Here is a 21,190-nt window from a genome sequence, read left to right as displayed (position 1 = left end):
CTTAGATAATATTCAAATTTGCTATCTTGCCAATTGCTACACATTGCTTCTAGTTTTGCCCTTTGTAGTCATGTGGAATTTAACTAATCCCTCTTCCATATAATAACCCCTGAAAATGCTTATCGTGTCCCTCTTCAGTTTCAGCTTTAGTCCTTTGTCTTGATGGATTTTTTGGGGGGAAATGTGTTGGTATGAACAAATAGGAACAAAATGACCCTAGATTACCCTTTAGCAACAGCAAACTTCATGTAAAGATACTTATGTACTAATACAGTAGTTGTTTCTCTTGAATTGGGGATGAGGGATGCTGGGATATGTTTTGGGAAGTTTTAGTGAACTGTAGGCATCAAACAACAATGTGGCATGTTAACCAAGAAGCCTAATAAGATTTTAGGCTGCCCTAAGACAGTATTCCAGTATTAGTTCTACTGTACTTTGTTCTGGTTCCAGGGCTTCATAAACTTTTTCCTCTTGCAACAATTTTGTGCATAAATTTTTTTTATATGACCCCAAGCATATAGGTATATAAAATAGGCATACAAATCAAACATTTACCGATAACAAATCATAATTTCAGGTCAAATTATGCCAACCTGATCAAGTGAATACTAATTTGGGGTTTTATAATAAGAAATATTTCAGGGGTCATTCCTCAGTTGATTAAAGGTATTAAGGATATAAAATACTTTGACTAATCAGTGAAGTAACTAGTATATATAGTCTGATAATTTAAAGATGACTGAAAATAGTTAATAACTACATTAAAGGGGAAAGTTGTTTGAACTTAACTTTCTCCTACTTTTCAACTGAAGGGAATATATAAAAACTAAAGAGATTTTCCACAGGAAATGCTTGTTCCTTTATTTATATTTACTTCTTGAATATACTGAAGAGAAAGAGTAATGACTTCTACATGGGAGGTGGAGTGGGTGGGGAAAAACCTACATACAGGAACAGGACATGCAGCTTGGTGGTTTGGGCTTCTACCTCTATAGGCTAAGTTAAGTCAAAAACAGACCCCAAACTTTTTCGTCTGTGGTCTTCTTTAGTGGTTCAAAAGCAAAATCAATCAAATGGGTATGCATATTTTTCTTTGCTGTCTTCTCCTTCAGAAACCTAATATGCTGACTAGAACCCAGGAGATATATAATGGACTCTGCTAATTAACAAACATAATGCATTCCAATATGACTCTTTGACAACTTTCTGGGTGAAAGATGGAATAGATACAGGTACTCATTTTCTACCAGGAGTCCTCAAACTTTTTAAATAGGGGGCCAGTTCACTGTCCCTCAGACTGTTGGAGGGCTGGACTATAGTAAAAACAAAAACTTTGTTTTGTGAGCCTTTAAATAAAGAAACTTCATAGCCCTGGGTGAGGGGGATAAATGTCCTCAGCTGCCGCATCTGGCCCGCAGCCCATAGTTTGAGGACCCCAGCTGTAAGCTATAACTAACTGTTGTGATTATCTTGTTTGCATTTCTATAGTGCCTATTCCATGTGAGACACTTTGTTAAGTGTTTTAAAAGTAATTTTTCATTTGATAGTTGGTTGCACATTACCTCTCCTTCCACTCTCCAAAATTCTCTGTGTGCCACTTTCCTCCTACTCTTTAGGTCCTTAGTCCTGTAGCACAATGGTTAGATGAATAGCATGTAGATGCCTAATATGTGAAACTTTTATGATGCAATATTTTTGTCCTATAATGTAATTTCTTTTTTCCAATGGGCCTCTTGCAGTAATACTGTTTCCCCTCTTTTCTGTCTTCTACAACTCAGTTTTCTTTATCCTATCTATATAAGTCCTGTCTAATACAAATCCCATTTAACCCCTTTTCTTGGCTCCACTTTTGAAACCTCTCTTAGTTACCTCAGATTAATTCCTGTTACCTCACATTAATTCCACAGAAAATCTTAATCAAGGCTAGCAAATGTAAGATTACTATTAATAATTTAGGAAAATTTGTGTTTATAATTATTTAGGGAAAAATTATAAGCTTTAAAGAAATACAATATAAAAACTGAGTGCCATCAATTTCTAAAATTCCTGAAATGATCTACTGTAACAGTCTCCCTTTTCAAAAGTTTCTTAAACTTTTTAAGTAAATCATCTCTTCCTCAAATTCTAATATTTAAACAAGTGACTGATAAATTTGTTGTGCTTCTACTTTTTAAAATTTCTGATGTTGCAATATGCATTGTTCTCTATTATTTCATACTACATGTATGTAATATTTCAACTACATTATGAACTACAGTGACTTTTGTGGGATAATCTGGGAATGTAACCACTATTTAGGATTGTTTCTGTGGGAAAATTGGTTCTAAGTTGCAAACAACTAATTTACAAAAGGACAGTTAAAACACAACCAGTTTCTAGGCTGGGGACTGCATGTACTTTCTTTCAGGGCTACTTCCAATGCTCTGCAGCAATCCATCTGGCAAAGCTGCTTTGTGAGGTGGAAAATTATCATTTTAACAGACGGTTTTGGCAACATTCAAAATCCTACATTAGGGATATAAAGTAGTCTGATGAGTCCAAACTGTGACACTAACTGACTGAACATAAAAACCAAAAGGAAGTTAAGAAGATATTTTAAACAAAATGGAAATTTGTCTTACACTTACTTTTCTAACTAAACTAAGACTCTCCTACAAAGTGGCAATTTAAAGATATATTGCTAAACTGTGATCACAAACCTCATTTAAATAAATAGTGGAAATGGAGTTTGCTCAAAGACACTCAAGCACCTACTTAAAAAGCACTCAGCTTATTACCAAACTGTCTTCAGCCCAACTATGATGGACAATTTTATTGCTCTGTGTAGATAATGTAAAAATATCAACCTCATTGAAATTTGTCAGGGTCATGTGTTTTGAAATACCATACTTTATCTTTTTTTTTCCCCCAGGGCGGGAGGGGAGTGAGGAGGGAGACAACAGGCAAAAACAAAAGAATTAGAGACAAATCTAAACCATTTTGATGTCCACTGCCATAACCATATTAAGTTTTCCAAAGAGATCAAAAGAAAGTTGATTGGCTATTTCAGATTTCCTAAAAGAAGTGAGCAACATTGTTTTTGCCTTCAAAAGGCCTACTCAAGTATTGTCTCAAAAAGATAGTTAATGGGAATAGAGCTAGCTCCCCCCTGGACTTCTATAGGCTTCAAAGAAAGGAGGCCAGGCTTCTATTCCCTTTCTTCCATTTCTCCATGAAAAAATATAAGGGAGGACATATGGTACTTTTGACAACAAATTTTTAATTTTCTGTCATTAAAAAACTTTAGCGAATATTATAGATCATGTATTGCTGTTGTCCTCCAGGAAAAAAAAAAAAAAGCTAAAATCAACTTAGAACTTTTTAGGAAATAATCAACTCTGTAGAAAAAATACAAGACTTGGATTAAGACACGCAGAAATTCTACAATGGAATCAATGCTATGTGACTACGATGGTTCTCATGAGTCACATGCAGATTCAACTAGAACCCTAAGGTGAGAAGTGTTTTTCTATCCCTTCAGGAGTCAATTTCTGATTGAAATCAGTTTAAATCATAGTTCTCTATAACAGGTGTGATAAAAGGTTTTTGTCTCTGATATTCCTTTTAACCAATTTGTGCCTAGAATAACAGTTTTCTTATAGGTATATGAGAATAAAAACTAGAGTAGAATTCAAACAACTCTCCTTTAAAAAAATTTATTTTAATGATTGCATCAGAAATTTGAGAGTTCTTTCTTCTCCTAAGTCCCAATTTCCTAAATAACAAGCTTCATCTCTTTGGAATCAGTTATCCTAATTCTGATGCATAAGTAATAAATTCTCATTGCCAAAAATTTCCTTTCCAGAGTTGTTTTCCTTTACCAGAAAAAAAAAAAAGCAAAGCCCAATCAAAGCATAAATCCCTCACATTTTCTGGATTACAGCCAGTCAATTTCTAATCTAGAAAACCAATGTATCACAAAAGTACTCAGAAGCTGCCCATACAACATAAAATAAATCAGCTATAACTAGAGAATCATTTTGCTTCTATTAAAACAAACCAGAAAGGAACTATTGGTAAGAGCCAAAAAAACAGAATGTAGCTGATCCATTAGTCTGTAGTCCACATAATGTTTTTCAAAAGCAGAATGCTTCAGGGCAGTGAGAAAGAACAGTTGATGTGACTCAAGATAAGTTTTAAGCAGTGTATAATTTTTTAAATGGATGGATTTTCCTAGGTCACCAAATTTTAAAGGAAAATTAATCCTGACCCAAGCAAAGCTTCTTCCTTCAACTCTGTTCTCTAGGTCTTTTGCCAGATTAAAAAGTTATGGACCTGTTTTTCAACCTGCATTACATTTTTGCCTACTTTGTTCTTCATAGAGAACTTCATCACTGGATTCTAATTTCTTAGTTCAATCAATCACGTTCCCTTTTGTTAGGTGTGTGTGTAACCTAGGGCTTTGTTTTTCTTTCTCTAGATACCATCTCTCTTTCACAGTCCTCTCATCAGCTCTCATGGCATTAATTATTATCTTTAAAAAGAAAACTAACAGTTTTACTTATCTAGTCCCGAAATCTTTTCCAAGGTCCAGTCTTGCAACATCTAATACCTGTTGGATGTAACCATCTTAATATGTCACAGGCCCCCAAAACTGACCACAATGTTCAGGTGTGACTTGATTAGGTAAGATAACAGAAGGTCCTAAGTCTTGAATGTTGTTCCTCTCTTAATGATGCCTAAAATAACATTAGTTTCTTCTTTTGATTCACACCATCATAGAGTTTCAGTGGTAGAAGGACCTTGTTGATCACTTAGTCCATTGCCAGACAAACAAGAATCTCTTAGTGATACATCAATAGGTGATTCTTTGATTTTTATTTAAGAACTATAATGAGGGAGAAGGACCAACTGTCCTTGTTCAAAGCTGCCCATTCCATGAATGGATAGGTCTAAGTGTTAGGAAGTTTTCCTTTGTGTTCTTCATCTTGAAACCAAACAAAATATCTGATTTTTTTTTCTTATTGGTGGTTCTTCAGATAGCTAAAAACAGCTATTATGTGCTTTTCCCAAACCTTCTCTTCTTTGGGCTTAAAACCCCCAGTTACTTCAACTAATCCTCATTTGTCTTGCTCTCAAGACCTTTTAATCTCCTGCCTATCTTCCTCTGGAAGCTTTTTAATGCCATTCCTAAAATATGACACCCCAAATGTGGATTGACCAGGGAAAGTACAATAGATCTTTCACTTCTTTCTTCCTATAAACTATGAGGTGCTTAGTGCAGTCTAAGGAAGCATTAGTTTTTCTGGCTGACATCACACTATTGACTCAGACTGACTTGCAGTAAACCAAAATTCCAAAATCTTTTTCAGATGAACTTCTTTTAAAACTATGTTTCCCTCATATTTTACTTGTTCAGCTAAGATCATATTGATACATATTAAGTTTCTTTTTAGTATTAACCTACCTTTCTATCGGAAAAATTCTATAATCTAGTGTTACCTAACCCTTATTTGTGTTACCCACAAAACTGATAAATATATCCTCTTTGTCTTCCTCCAAATCACTGATAAAATGTGACAGCACAGAGTTATGCATAGGTCCCTGGGCCTTTCTAATTTCCTTTCAAGTTGACACTGAATGGTTTCTATTTTAAAATTTTAATTTTACAGATGAATAAACTGAGTCTCAGAGGTTAAGTGATTTGTCCGAGGATACACAATGGCAGTCCTGGCATTTAAAACCCAGGTTAGCTGACTCTAACCTGTGTCATACTTTCCTGTGTCATACTAGACCATCAAGTTTTATCTATGTGTAGCTAAAATATAGGTAAACTTTATGTACAAAAATATGGGATCTGCTGGTTAGGCAACTCCATCCACAAAGGAAATAAAGTAAGTCTTTCTTAAAAGCTGTTTTTGAAAAGTCATGCTTACTGTCTTTGATAAAGAGTCCTTTAATGATGTTCATTAGCTATCCTTTTAATTAATACATTCTGGTTGTACTTGGTTCCTATTTATTCCTAGTCCCTAAGATCATTCTCACACAAGCTAAGATTAAGGTCCAGCAATCTGGTCCAGCAAACATCAAAAGGGAACAAGAAAAAATTTTTCATTAAAAAAAAAAAAAAACAAAACCCTTTTCTAAGAAGTTATACTCATCTAAAGTAACTGAAATCTTCAGAAAGAGAGATGCCATATGCAGCATTATAACACTGTCATGAGGATCAGGCAAATGAGTTAAATGCATGAATTTGGCATTAAATCCTAGCATTAACAAAATGGTCATGCTAATTCAAAAGGGAAACTATTTTTCTTTTTATTTCAGGTCCTCTTAATTTCAAGGCTAATGCTCTATCCACTGCTCCATGTGGCTGCCTCTTTTTCTTTTTATTTCAGCACAAATTATTTCCCCAGGAGGTAAATGGGTAATTGAAGGAAGAATTAGTTTCTTGAAAATCTCAGGAAGATTTTGAGCACAATGAAAGGAATGAGAAGAGGTAAGATAGAGTGAGTAACCTAAAATTACTTATATTACATATATATGTATGTATATATATAATATTTATTTATAATTATAATTTTCCACTTGCTGTATGGATAACACAAGATTGTGCTCCATACAAACAAATTCATTATTGGCTCTGTTGTTTAGAAAGCTAAAGAGGATCAGGCCAATTACTTCTGTCGCTTTGGGAAGATTACTATTTATTCTTCCTTTTTTCTCATGATTGGATCCCCCTACTTCCCTTTTTTTTTTTTTTCTCCTTTCATTTTTATAAGTCACATTACACATTATCATTCAATGACTTTGCAGCACCAAATGCTGTGATACTCTCACCACTGTCTGTAGGGAATCTTGTGACTTTGAATGACCTGTCAATGATTGCACTCCAATGGATAGCTATGTTCTATTTTCTGAACTACAGATAAATGAACATAGAGATTCATAGGGCCGATTAAACTGTCACATTTTGATTTGTCTGATGCTTTTTAGTTTCAGTTTCAACATCCTGCACTCCATTTCCTTTCTCTGGTAAACCAGGGTAAATGAGATGAACTAATGTTTTTAAATCTCTATTGAACTGTTTACCTTAACAAACTATAAATCAGAAAAAAACTGGTTAAGGATACACATGCTAATCCAAAATAAACAGGTAAGTCTGGTAACAAACCACTATTTTTAATTCATGAAACTATGGGCTTCCAGGGGAACGAATGAATCTCAGAATTCTTTTAGATCATTTTTTGGGGGGTAGGCAACTGGGTTAAGTAACTTGCCCAGTATCAAATAGCTAGTCTGAGGCCAAATTTGAATTTAGGTCCTCCTGATTCCAGGGTTAGTGTTTAGATCATTTATAATGAAAGCTGCATGTTTATACATTTGAAACTGGTAAAGTGATATAAAAATAGTTACTAGAAAACATTTATTAGAAGAACCACAACTGATCAATACCCTTATGTCATTAGAGTTGTCACAAAAAGAAGATACTGCAAAATCATCTTTTTAAGACTAAAGCTTTAAGGTCAGCTAGGTGGCAGAGGGGTCAGAAGGACTTGAGTTCAAATCTACCCTCAGACACTTAGTAGCTGTAAAATCCTAGACAAGGTGCTTAAATATTAACGCCTCCAACCTCACCTCCTTACTCCCCTCTCTTTTCTGCTCCCCCCCAAAACAACTAAAGCCTTAAAATATAATTTGCCTAATTTTTTTCTTAGTACATGATTTTAGGATTCAAAACTAGAAATAATCCTTAAGAAACTGAAGACAGAAAGTCAAACACAGAGGAAAGAACATAAGACTTGGTATCAAAAGACTTTGAGTTCTAATTCTACTACATATTAGTATTTATCCTTGCTCAGTCACAAAACCTCTCTGAGAGTGAATCTATAAAATGGAGAGACAGAATTTCAGAATTAGAAGAACCATATAATCTTACTTATTCCAAAAAAAAAAAAGAAAAATTGATCTATAACATGTCCTACCAACAGTAATCCAACTTTTGCCTGAATACTTTCAAAGAGAGGAGGTTGACTAATGCTTGAGGCAGATAGTTTGGGACAGCCCATGTGGTTAGGAGGAAGTTTTAACTCCTGTAAAATCTAAATTTGTCCTTTTATGACTTTCATCTACCTCTAAATTCTCTGTCCCCTGGTAACAAGTATAAGAAATTTAATTTATCTTCCAGGTGACAGCTTTTCATGTATTTTAAGAAGTTATCATTATCTTCTGAAGTTTGGTCTTCTATAGGCTAAATAGTTCCAGTTCTTTAATCTTTATATGGCATAAACTCAAGGTATTATAATCATTACACTACCTGATAGTGTTGCCATAAAGTCAACTGAAAACTAGTTTTTCACAAATGTGTACTATTAATTCTAATTATGATAAGCATATATCATAATATATGATAAGGCATATATATCTGCCCCTGTGCTTCCCAAGATATTTTGGCATCTTTTCTTTCCATGCAAATCCACAACAATTATTATGGATTCACTTCACTTACTAAGAAAAGAGCAAATGATCAATCCCTGCAAAAAGATCATAGTTCTAAGAGCTGAAAGGGACCTCAATAGTTATTTAATCTAATCCACTCATTTTACAGATAAGAAAACTGAGGCAGGGAAGTCAAGTCATACTCCTGTAGGGATTTTAAAAAGCCTGCAATTTTCTATGTATTTTAGGCGGCAAAAGTTTGGAAACCAGAGAAAGACATTACAGTGTATCCTTATACCCTCACTATTTTTTGGATATTATTTAATTCAATTGTATTTACTCAGAGTATGGGATAGAAAAGTCCTAGAGATGTCTAATTTTCTTAGAAATTGAAATGTCCTGAGAAGGTAGAAAAACATGTCCAAGAAGTTTACCATTCATTGTATTTGACTTATCACTGTGTGAAACTTACTTATTATATCATACAAAGGTATTGTTTAAATATTTTGAGCTAATCTGATCTAAACCAATGACTGGTAGTTAGGAAGTAGATCTTCCTTCCTGGATGTAAAGAGAACTCACATCATGGTGCAAAAATTCCTTCTTCTAAATAAGCTAACAGAAGTAACATCAAGAGCAATATCAGCAAATTAACTCTTCTCATGCTGCTTTCAAGTTGGCTGGTGGGCTTCTAACGCTAACATCACTTAGAAAAAAAAAATTGACCACTTGTTTTCTATTTTATTCCAATCCTAAATGGAACTTTTAATTCAGCACCTTATGATTGGGCAAATGAATTAAGACCCCATTCTATCAACATCACCCACCAGTTTCAAGTTATTGGGTAAAGTCCACAAAGACTAACTGTGTCTAGAAAATGCTTCTTTGGATCTCTTATAGTTCCCAGCATCAGTAGATCACTCCTTAATACACATCTTTTAATGGACTCTCACTTCAGCCACTTAAGTCTTCATTGTGGCTAAGTTTAAAGGTAAATTTAATTTTCTTGCAGCCATTCAAAGCCCTTTAAACATAAATTTTACAAGGGCTTCAATTTTAACTTTTATTATTTATATTATTATTATTTAACCAAAAAAAACCAAAAAAATTGAGGCCAATTTACTTGTCTTTGTACAAGGCCAAAAAAGAAACACATAAAGAGAAATGACTTAAACATAAGGTTCCCAAGATCAGATGTTACTAGAAAACTTCAACTCTGCATAGAAGCTGTAGTTATATTATCAATCTCATACCACTGCATCTCCTTACCCAAGCATGAATGTCTTCTTCCACTGCTTACCCTACACAACCAACTTGGTTTTCCTGTCAAATATTAGCTGGTAATCATATTAACAGATAACAAAAAGTAAATAATAGATATTTCTTAGTTGTAAGTTTTATTGGAATCCAATCTCTAAAATAAAATCTATGTGCTTTTTTTCCCCCAACTAGCAAGTGAAGTCTCTTTCTTTCCTCTGGATAAAAATTTGACTTAATATGTTACTGTAATATCTAAACACCTGAAATCCCTCAGCTTAAAGGTAGATTTTAATATACAACAGGAGGCCATTATGGTATACATATGCTAGGGAAGATGTTAAAATTAACAAATCATAGTAGACTGGTAGTTACCATTTGCAAATGGTAAATTAGTAAAATTTGCAGTTTTTCTTTAAAGTTATGAAGGAACAATTAGAATACACAACTTCTTGAAGAAAAATAAAGTATAAAAAGTCTTCAATTATATAATTTCTGAATAAGAAAACAAAACATAACATCTCTAAGAAGCCTTCTTCCCCAAGCAATCTTCCTTATACTAGGTCATTTCAGAAAGAAGACAAAATTGCTTACTTGCACATGTGTAAGCATCTTTGTTAGTGAAAGCTTTCAAACACTGGCTGCAATTGATTGGCCCCACAATAGGGATGGAAGTAAATGTATGTCCATTCAACATCTTCTTGTCCTTCTCTTTCTCTCTGGAATCTTTATCTTTCTCCTTAATCTTGTCTTTGTCCTTCTCTTTCTCCTGCCAAAGCAAAGAGTTGTTAGTTATAATTACAGTTATACATTATACATTATACATTTTTTTCACCAACTTATACCTTAAGATAATAGGCCAGCAGAAGTCTGGAAGATATTTTATAGAGAGATTAAAAAAAAAAGCACTGGGCTTGGAATGAGATTTTATTCATCTTCTTGAGTTCAAATCTGGTCTCAGATACTTACTAGATGTATGATCCTGGATAAATCATTTAATTTAACCCTATTTTCCTCTGTGAAACAAGCTAGAAAAGGCAATGATAAACAACTCTGTTATTTTTAAAACCTCTAATGGGCTCATGAGGAGTCAGACATGACTGAATAACAACAAAGAATATGTACAAAGATGATATCACCTACCTAGTGATTTTATATTGGCCAAACTTTCCCTTTTAATTTTCCTTTCAACTGGGAGTTGGTCCCTTCCTTTGGAAAATAATGTCCAAATAGGAAAGGCAGACTTTTTTTGTCTTTAGCATTCAACTGTAGTGGTAGGAAGAAATGGAGAAGGGACAAGGAGACCAAATTTACATATAAAGTCTTAGGATATTTTGGGTCATTTCCCAAATTTGCTGCCTGACTGCACTTGAGATGGTCCCTATTCTTGATGCCTTGATGGCAAAAGTGAATAAATTCTTTCAGGTTGCACATAGCAAAATGAAGTTATATACGGAATTGTTGCACTTGAATCTTTCACATAAGGTGTTATGTGGATTAGACTTGGAAAAGTTAAGATTTGAAAAATTCTTTGAGTTTCAACTATGGTTCAGAATAAAGACACAATTCCTTTCAATATAAAGACACTATGATAATATAACAAAGGATATATTCTGTGTATATACCTTCTTTGGCACTGATGCAATGGACTGAAAAGACATCTACTGGATGCCAGACCCAAATTTGCATTGAAAAATGGCTTTTATTACAATTATACTAATAAGGACATTTTCATTATAAGAAAAACGATTACTATGGATTTGTGAATACACCTAAGGTCTATGTTGATGTCTTTTAATTTTAACTGTAGGAAATTATTATCCTTTAAAATTTTTTCACTTGTAACCTCCTTTATCCTTCCCTCCTTATCTTCTTCAGATCTCACTTTACTGATATAAAGACAGAACACAAAAGGCCAAACATCATCAAGAAAGTTTTTAATAACAAAGCAATATCCTCTCTCTTTGGCTTAAAACACAAAACAAATTTACACCTGGACTATTTCTGAATAGTATTCTGCTTTTTCCACCTTAAAAACTTTCCTGGGAAAGGTCAAGAGAAAGGCAATTAAATGATCGTTAGAACTGATGGTACCTTTAAAAGACCTTGAACTATAAGATTATGTATTTCACCCAAAATTCGAAATAATGGAAGAATATGACCAAAGACAGTTTTTCATAATGCTTACCACCAAAAGGAGGAGGAAATTAGAAAAGAGAAATTAACTTTTCTAACAGGTTATTCTAGGACAACAATAACTTATAACATAGAACTATGACACAATGAAGGCATCCATACTATTGCCAGGAAATTTTATATGATGTTATTGTCAGAGAGAGAACATTCAACTAGACAAACTAATGATTATCTAATATATATAATATTTCTTAGATTGCAATCGAATTTGAATAATATGGATGAGCTATGATGGCAGTTATATGGGAATTAATATGAGTTTAAAGATAATCTGTTATGTGCCACAACAGAACTCCAAATAGATGTATTATAGTTTTTCTTTTAATTACAGCCCCCCTCCAATACTGAAATTGTTTTGCTAAAACATCTACGTGGATATTTTACCAAAAGTGTAAGTTAAAAATACTACAAAATTTAAGTAAGACGTATGATCTAGATAAATTTCTTTCCTCATTATTAGAGTTCAGTTAGCAGAACTTTAGAGGGTCCAGTGATACTATGGAACAAAACTATAAATAAGAATGCAATGTGAATTTAAAAAAAAAATAAAAAGATAAATTGCTTCAGTTACAAAACAGGAAACTGCTCTGGTGTGGAAAAAAAAAAGCAATTTCTACCATACACATAAACATCATAAAAATCAACTTTTAAAATGGTGGCACTTTATAGAATTTTCCTCTTTCCCCACAATTTTACTTTTTAGGATTATGCCACATGCCAATGTCGAAACAAAAAAAAAAAAAAAAGGCATCCCCCATACTGAGTTCTCAACTAAAAGAATGATAAAGACATTTGAGATGGCAGCTAGCTATTAACATTCTTGCAATGCTGCAGTACTATTTAAACTTTAAAAATTAGTTTCTTCACCCTCTATTTTTTCTGATACTCTCCCAAAAATTAGTTTTCTTCCAAGAATCAGAAAACCCAAGCTTCATATCTTCCCTTTCTGTGTTTGCTTATTAGATTTTTGTGTTTAAAAAAAAGGTCTGGCTCTTACCTCCCCATGTTTTGGTCCTATAAATCTCACTGTTATGAGAGGGACTTCATGAAATCGACCCCACTTTACCGACATAATTCTCCCCTAAGGACAGGAAATTTGCTCCCTAAGAAGGAGACGCTCATGCCTACAGGACGGAGCAGAACCGACTTCAAGCTGCCATTAGTGAAAGTATAAGAGGAAGCCAGAGACTGGTTGAGAAAGACAGAGGGAGGGTTGATAACAGCCTGTTTCCTTGAAGACAATCTTAACTATTTGGATGCTGCTAGTAACAACATTTAAAAGTGATATGAGAAATGAAACAAAACAAATTTTCCCTAATATCTCTTAAGCAAGGAAAGATTCTCAGGTCTAGTTTTTAAACACTATTGTGCTAATGATCACTTTTTAAAAAATCTCTGAACCAAATGCTTCATTTTATAAAACCAGTGATTCCTTTAGGAATCCTCTTGATGAATCATCTGGCTTTGGAAAAGGAGTAATCTTTTCTTTTTTTAAGTTTAACTTTTCATATGATTACTTAACTTTTTTGTTTGCCAGATTTCCACATTTTGAAATTAAAAAAAAAATACTTCTTCCCTAAGAAACAGTTAACAGTGTTTAAAAAGAGATGAACAAAATTCCATTGGAGAAAGGTAATTTTTTTCCTTTTTAAAAAAACACAAATGATCACAATTCAGAAAAACTGAAAACCTCTCCCATTTGATCGTGATGAGCAATTTTATCACACAGTAAACATAATAAAGGAGAGAAAGAATGAGTGAATTTATTACTACATTTAAATACTGGTTTAGCAAGTGATAGTGTGTTACACTGGGCACAGAACTGGACTAGGAGAAAGGAAATTTGGTTTTATATTGATTCACTGGGCAATCTTGGTCTTTTTAGATTTCTCAGATTTAATTTCCTCCTTTGTAAGATAAAGAGGTTGAACTGAATGATATCTAAGGCTGTTTCTAGTGTAGACAGTCTGATTTTACTGCATCATTTTCAAATACTCATCCATCAGGGTGACAACCAGGTACCTACAAGTCTTACTGGCATTCATTCCTCTTTAGGAAAACATGTGTGAGTGACTTAAAATTTCCAAGTGTTTCAGTGAGAGAGAGAGCTAGTATTATAAACCCTCTACTCACAGGTATCTTACTTTAACTTTAACTAAAAATGTCTTTTCATAATTTTCATCTTTCTACTGTCAGTAGAAAACTGATTCACCCAAAGTGAACTATGATGAATGCAGATTTTTTATAAGTCTAAAAAACTGCCAACAAATGTTACAGGTTTTTCAGTACTTTGACTCAAGTAAAATTAGTCAGGAGGGAACTGTATGTAGCACTCTTTCTCAAAGATCACAGAAAACAGAAGCTGTAATTGGGTCTTCTTCCTGTTCTACTTCCTGTTTAGAGTGCTACTTGCCTTTTCGAGATCTCAAGCTTTTTCTAATGACTGTCAGTTTTTGTCAATTCACAAAGAAATATATTAAGGATTCTAAAATTCTGCAAATCAAATTAGGGTAATAAAAGTGTGATTATATATTAACATAGTTTTGTTTGTTATTTGTTTAAGAAAATCAAATCAATACTCTTTTTAGTAGAAATTTTCAAACCACCCTTAATGATCTTCTTAAACAATCTTAATGAATACTATATATGTTGATATAAAAATTTTGAAACTAAATATTTTTACTCATGATAAAAGAGTGTTAATACATGCTATTTTAAAACTTATTTTACAGGTGATTACAGAAATCTCAAATAGACTAAAGAAAAGGAAAACCACACAAAGCCATTTAAAAAGTGATTCAAATGAAGTGATCTTTACAATTCAGAAAATCAGTGGCAGGCTCAAACATGGGATATTTAGATCATGATTTTCCACTCCATTGCTTGGATTGGAAAAAGGAATGGTCTTTTTTTATTATGTTGAAAATTAAGTCTCTGCTCCTGGACAAACCTATTTTCATTTCTTAACTCCTGAAGGGGGGATCTTTGGCCAAAATGGCAAAGCACCCAGATAATTATAAAAGCACAGTACTTAGAATGTCCTATTATCTACTCATCATAGCCTAACCATCATCAAATACTGCTTGGGGTGAAAAAAAAAGGGCAACAGTGAGTTTCACAGGTAGCAACCTCTGAGTTGGTCAGTAAGTAAACTATAAAACAATGTTTTGCAAATTTTTGAATTCACTTGGTGTACAGGGGACTATATAGGAGCATGAAAATATTCTGAAAGGGTTTAAAACCCTGAGGTAAGTATTTTCTTTACAATTGTGTTTAAGGCTGCATTGCTTGAGGCAGCCTGGCCTTTCAGATGACCACACAGTGAAGAGAGACAACATCTCTAAGAGGAACTTAAGTCAATTGCACAATAATGCAGTAACTTCCAGCAAGTCAATAGGTCAACTAAAGTCTTATTTACTTAAATGGTTTCCATCAGAGATGACACTTCATTCTAGTGTAACTCCTCATGCTCCCCACTACTCTAACCCCTATTCTCAATCACCTAACTACAATTCTTTTATGTATAAAATGATGGTAAGGAAATTTGAGATTTTTATCTTAAAGAAACGAGAATAAAATTCAGAGAGAATTGGTTCTAGTCTTAGTTCTGCTACTAAATTAGCTATAGAAGACCAGGCTAATCCTTCCAACTCTCTAGAACTGTTTCCTCACTTGAAAAATAAGTCCTTGGAGTAAGAGAAACTCTCAAGTTTTCTAGCTCTAGAATCTGCCTTGTATTACCTGCTATTGTTTCAAACTTTAAACTTATCTTACCAACTAAAAGGAGAAGGGCACAGTAATGACAAGGCACTCAACAGGTAATAGTAAAGTACGGGATCGCTCTTCACATCTAGATCTGTTGGAAGGGCATTTTCAGGTTACGTTTTCCAGTCATTTGGCTACTGGGCTGAATAACAGGCCCTGTTATCTGTTCTACTATCAATATTCTTATGAAGATATAGTCCCCTCTTTAAGCCTTACTTTTTTAAGTGAAAATTAAAGCCAAGTATGTAGATAACAGTTAATAATTTTTATTATCTAGGACAGTTCTTTGCCCCCATTTCACCTAGTTTTCTACTTTTCTAGAAAAGTAGATAAAGTATTGAGCCTGGAATCAGGTAGACTCAGGCACTGATTAGTTGTATTACCCTGGGTAAGTCACTTAATTTATTTGCATCAGTTTTCCCATTTGAAAAATGGGCTTAACAGCACCAACTTCCCATGAGGATCAATGAAGAGAATACAATGCCTAGAACATTAATAAGCACTATTTAACTTTTAGCTATCATCATCATCATTATTATTCATGTGGTTACAAAAGAAGCATGAGGATGAAATTTCAATCATTTTCTTTTGCTTTTTATGAGCAAAAAATAAGGCTATTCTTGGAGTTCTCTATCTTTTATTAAAAACTATGAAAAACAGGCAGATTTGGTGCTGCATCTCCACAAATCTACAAATTCAAGAGTAGGAACCATTCAGCAGAGATTTAATGTACAGATACGTAAATTCTTGCCTTTTGACTAAAGAGTTCCATGTAAGTAGGAGACCCACTTATTTTGGAGGTCACTTCTCTCCCCAGACAAACTAAGATTGATAATTGAGCTGACTTTAAGGATTTTGCAAATAAATCTCATAACTAGATTTTTGGAGGAATTTGTGAATAGGGTAATAGAAATGGAGCAGAAATTCCATTAGTAAGGTCTTTTTCCCCACATGATTTCTACCTGTAGAAAACCAGGGAAAATTGCAAGTAAATTAAATTACTCTTTATTTTTAGCTTTCAGTATTTTGAAAACACTAAGTTACTGAAACTGGCACTGTTTCCTTGGAGCCCAAGAGTAAAAATAAAATAAATCACATTACATCAGCCAATTTTCTAAGCCCTTGTGATGTCCTGAGGAATCTTATTCATAGTTGCAGATGTTCAATTAAAATATTAAAATACACCCCAATGCTATCAAACTGCAGGAAATCCTCAAGTGTCATTTTAATCCAGTGCCACTGACTTCATTACAATTCTTCTGACTCAACTCATACACAAGCCTATTATATTATCCATTTTGGAAAAAGAGCTTTCACATGGTCTCTCTTAGCTTTTTCCCCCATCCTCATCCTAATGTTATGCAGTCTTTAATCTGCATATCATAACTACAATCTCCTGATGCCTGATTTAAGTGATCAGGTCACATATGACTGTCCCTAAGGAATTCTATGCAGAATACAAGAACAAGTGGGTACCACGGAGTCACTTACTTTGCTCTTCTTACTGCTGGACATTTTGTTCTTGATATAGCTGAAGGTGCGACTGACTTTTGTTCCACTTTTCCCTTCAAAATCTTTCTTGGAAGGGCTTTGTGGAGCAAAGCTAAAGGGCTGTTCAGTTACACTAAAAGGAAAAAAAAAAATCCATCTTAAAAAAGGAAATAATATGTGAGCTTTTTCTCATCTAAATTTTTCCCATATGATCCTATTCTGCCACTTATTATTTTAATTACAGCTCAAATGATTCATAATTTTATATTAAAAAGATGCAAAATCAGCTAGTGGAGAGAAGCTAGAGATATTTGCATAAAATGTTTGAAAATTAGGATAGGCCATATGTTATAGTGCCCTCTGCTGCTAAAAAATGAATTCCTATTCTCTTATGAGTAATGAATATTTCAGTACTACTATACTACAATGAAATAATGATTGTATTTATATGGTACAAATATATATATATATATATATTTTTGGTTTTCTTCTAAATCTAGCAATCATAGTTCTGGCCAAAAAAAAAAAAAAGTCATAAAACAAACCATGTTATTGGATATCCTAGATTTTAATTTGATCAGATACTAATTATGTACTAATTCAAAATATTGTCTTTCAAATGACCAAATGATAGTTTTTGTTAGATTTTTCTTGTTTATCCACAAGTATAATTACATAGAGGAAGACAAGTATGGCTTCCTCTACTGTATATTCTATAAGGACTTAACTTTGATCAACTGTCAGCTAGAAGTGAATCCAAAATCTATAGTGAATGAATTAAGACTTGATGATAAATGCTGAACTAACTGTAAGACAGATTATACAATAAACTTCCTGAGGAAAGGAATTGAAATCTCTATCACTGTTTTGTTTACAATGGATGGTACTGTTGACTGAGATTAAATGCAAATTTGTTTTTTTTGGCCCCTCCTTAGAGTGAGACAACATCATGGGCCAGATTTGAAAAGGAAAATAAGGAATTCAAAGGTAGTTTTTACATGTAGCTGAAATCTTTATCTTTGGCATCTTCACATCAGATCCATTTCTATTAATAAATGAATTTTTTTTACATCCCAAAGAATCCTGCTTACTCCCTCCCCTGCCCTAGGTAGAGAACATGGGAAAAAAACCAATCCAAAGTAACAACTATTTTATTTCAAAGGAGAGAAAAAAAAAGTATGACCATTTCCCTAAATGTCCTAAGACTCAAAAAAAAAGAAAAAAAAAGATGTCAAAGAGAATAACAAATAAAAATAACAAGATTACAGTAAGTCATTATAAATTATGTGTGAAAGGGGAAATTTTTGTAAAACAGTTATAGTTAACGATGTATTCTTAATTTTTTTGTATTCAAAACTAACTTGAATTTGAATTTGAAAATAAGGATTAAAAAGTAAACAGAAAGAACAGATATTTCCTATCTACTGAATAGTATGCAGTGATATGTCACATTTGCAGCTGTATGGAAGCCAAGTAATTAGAACTGAGAAATATACACTTTACAAGGTGGTAGGTAGGACCACATGTATTTATATACAATAATTACAGAATAAAAACCTATCAGACTATATTCTCTGTGTGCATGATTCTACAGAACTTCATAAAAATAAAAAAAAAATCAATTTTGATGACATTTGTGGGTTCAAATGGCTGAGAGCAAAATTTTTTAAATAAAAAAAGATTTAAGAAAAGAAAACATGGAAATATTGATGATATAAAGATTAACTAAATTCTACTATTGTGAATTAGCATCTTATAATATATATAACTGATTAGAGAGACAATTGCTTTGAGATGCCAATTTTTCATGGTGTGCCCCAAACTAACCTAATAATATCAGAATTTCTGGAAAGTCATTTCAGGAAAAGGAATAACAAAATGAAATATATAATACCTTTCAGTTAAATTAGTGCTGGTATTGAGGAAGGCTCGTGAATCTGAAAGACACAGGGAAAAAAAAGTTAGAATACAAGATTTCCTACAATTAATATGACAAAGACAGAGTCAAGGCAGCATTAGGAATTAGTATGTTGAAATTCAGTATCTGATGCTTTTTTGTCTCAACATGCAAGGGGAAGGAATTAACCAAAAAAATTTAAGTGATGGCAATGATGAAGAGTGACAGCTGTGCATTGTCACCTGTGACAAAGTAGCACAAAAAATACCTAATCAAGGATATTGTGAAAATTTTACAATACAGATGTTTAAAAAATCTTCAGGAAATGCAAAAACTGTACCTTTTATTTTCTGTAACAGGAAGGATTTACTTGTCTGTTTTTAGTGATATTCAGAAATCAGAGCAGTTAAAATGAACATAAGCATTATTCCTTATTATTACATTTTCAGGGATAATGTGGCAGAAAGGTTACAATCATACAACAGAATGCATAATTTCAATGTTTAAATGTCCATTTTTGTAAATTTCTTTTCTATAATACACATTTAAGTAGAGGTAATATGCTCAGCCCACTTTTTGCAATAACATAGGAGATACACCTTTTAATTAGATTCCGAGTAACAATTTGCCAATTGAATCTTACCTCACTGTTAATGAAATTTAAAATTTTCAAAGATTATTTGGGGGAAAAAAATCACATCATATTTTTGCTAGTCCCAGCTCTAGTGTTTAACATATTTTAGAAATTGAATATAAAAATAGGAGTTCCTGTACAAAGAACTTTTAAACAATTTCTAAACACCCAAGAGATTTTGTTCCACCCTCCCCCCCTTCCTCCATCAAAGACCTTGGGAATGGGATTTGCCTAAAATTACAGAGTTCTAAAGTGTGAAAGCTAAGAGGATTCCAAAGAGGTTGTAGAGAAAGGTAGAATAAAATGGTAATAGCAAATATATATAGCATTTTTATCTTTACAAAGGGCTTTACAAACATTTTCTCAGTCAAACCTCACAAGTTATCAATGTTTTTATCACTATTTTGTAGATTAGGCAACTGAGATTTACAGAAAATGTAAGCAATGTGCCCCAAACTACACAGTTGTTGAGTGTGAAAGCTAAGATGCCAAATGGGGTCTCTAATGGCCCCAAGGCTTTCTGCTATAATAAGCTGCCATCTTTAGTAGAGAAGACTTATGAATAATCACTATTGCCAGATCGTTCCATGAAGATACCTCCGCAAACACTTTTTTCAAACTATAAACTCATAATCACAAAACTTTCCAACTATGAGAAAGAGTGAGTCAGTGACTATCAAAGAGAGAAAAACAAGCTATTATATAAGAAAATTGTGTTGACATAGAAAATTGGACTAAAAAGTATTAAACTTAAAAATTTGGATGATATTTAAATAAGGTTGAAATTTAGGATGAAGAGCAAACAGATCACTTAATTCAAGAACATCAGTTATGAGAAACTGAAAGTATTTTATTAAATCATTTCAAGATATAAATGAGTATTCCCAATGAGAGGTAATTTTGGTATATTACAAACAGAATTTTTGCAAAAAAAGGGCCTAATCATTTAGTCCTCTCTTTAACAATCTGTAATGAGATTCATAAGGGTAAAGCTGCATTCCTCTTAATTAACAAGTCTGCTAATATCAGGCCTTGTGAAACCTATCAACTAGGTACTATCTGGTAAAGATTTATTTATTTGTAAATTATTGCTTACCTGTGGGACGAAAAAGATAAAACTAACTCCAAGTTTTGAGAGACAAATGAGTAAAATAAAAATGTACATCAAGCAAATCAATAGTTTGATCCCAAAGTAAAGTACTTTACTTGAAACAGTCTCATGAGGAGAAAGAAAAAGAAAAACCTCTACTTTCATTATGGAAAAAATTTAAGTGAAAGTAGGACATTTTATTATTATATATGGTCGAATTTAAAACCAAAAACAAACCAACAACTTCGTGGATTAGTGCTGAGGATTAGAAATTTTTAAAAATGACACTTAAAGGTTATTTATTCCTCTGTATCTTTGGAAGTATCTGGAGTTTAAGGAGGATCTTATTTTTCCTGAACCTGAATTTACACAAAAACGCCATGAAATCAGTGAGCTATTATAGGATGAGCACAAAGACGATAACTGTTTCATCTAATTTTCA

At 33.1% G+C, this 21,190-nt stretch overlaps 1 protein-coding gene across 1 annotated transcript in view; it reads right to left on the bottom strand.

The window, feature by feature from the left end:
- AKAP13 (A-kinase anchoring protein 13) overlaps positions 1 to 21,190 on the bottom strand; it is a 209,310-nt gene that overhangs the window by 39,587 nt on the left and 148,533 nt on the right. Inside the window, exons 11-13 of the mRNA XM_051981057.1 lie at positions 19,022 to 19,064; positions 17,128 to 17,260; positions 10,270 to 10,444 (exon numbers count right to left, since the gene is read on the bottom strand). Of these exons, the coding sequence (XP_051837017.1) occupies positions 10,270 to 10,444; positions 17,128 to 17,260; positions 19,022 to 19,064 (351 nt within the window). The remainder of the gene's footprint in view (positions 1 to 10,269; positions 10,445 to 17,127; positions 17,261 to 19,021; positions 19,065 to 21,190) is intronic.

This window comes from Antechinus flavipes, chromosome 2 (assembly GCF_016432865.1).
Source record: "Antechinus flavipes isolate AdamAnt ecotype Samford, QLD, Australia chromosome 2, AdamAnt_v2, whole genome shotgun sequence".
Taxonomy (NCBI): domain Eukaryota; kingdom Metazoa; phylum Chordata; class Mammalia; order Dasyuromorphia; family Dasyuridae; genus Antechinus; species Antechinus flavipes.
The sequence above is the reverse complement of the archived record's forward strand: the minus strand, read 5'-3'. Positions and strand labels throughout refer to the sequence as shown.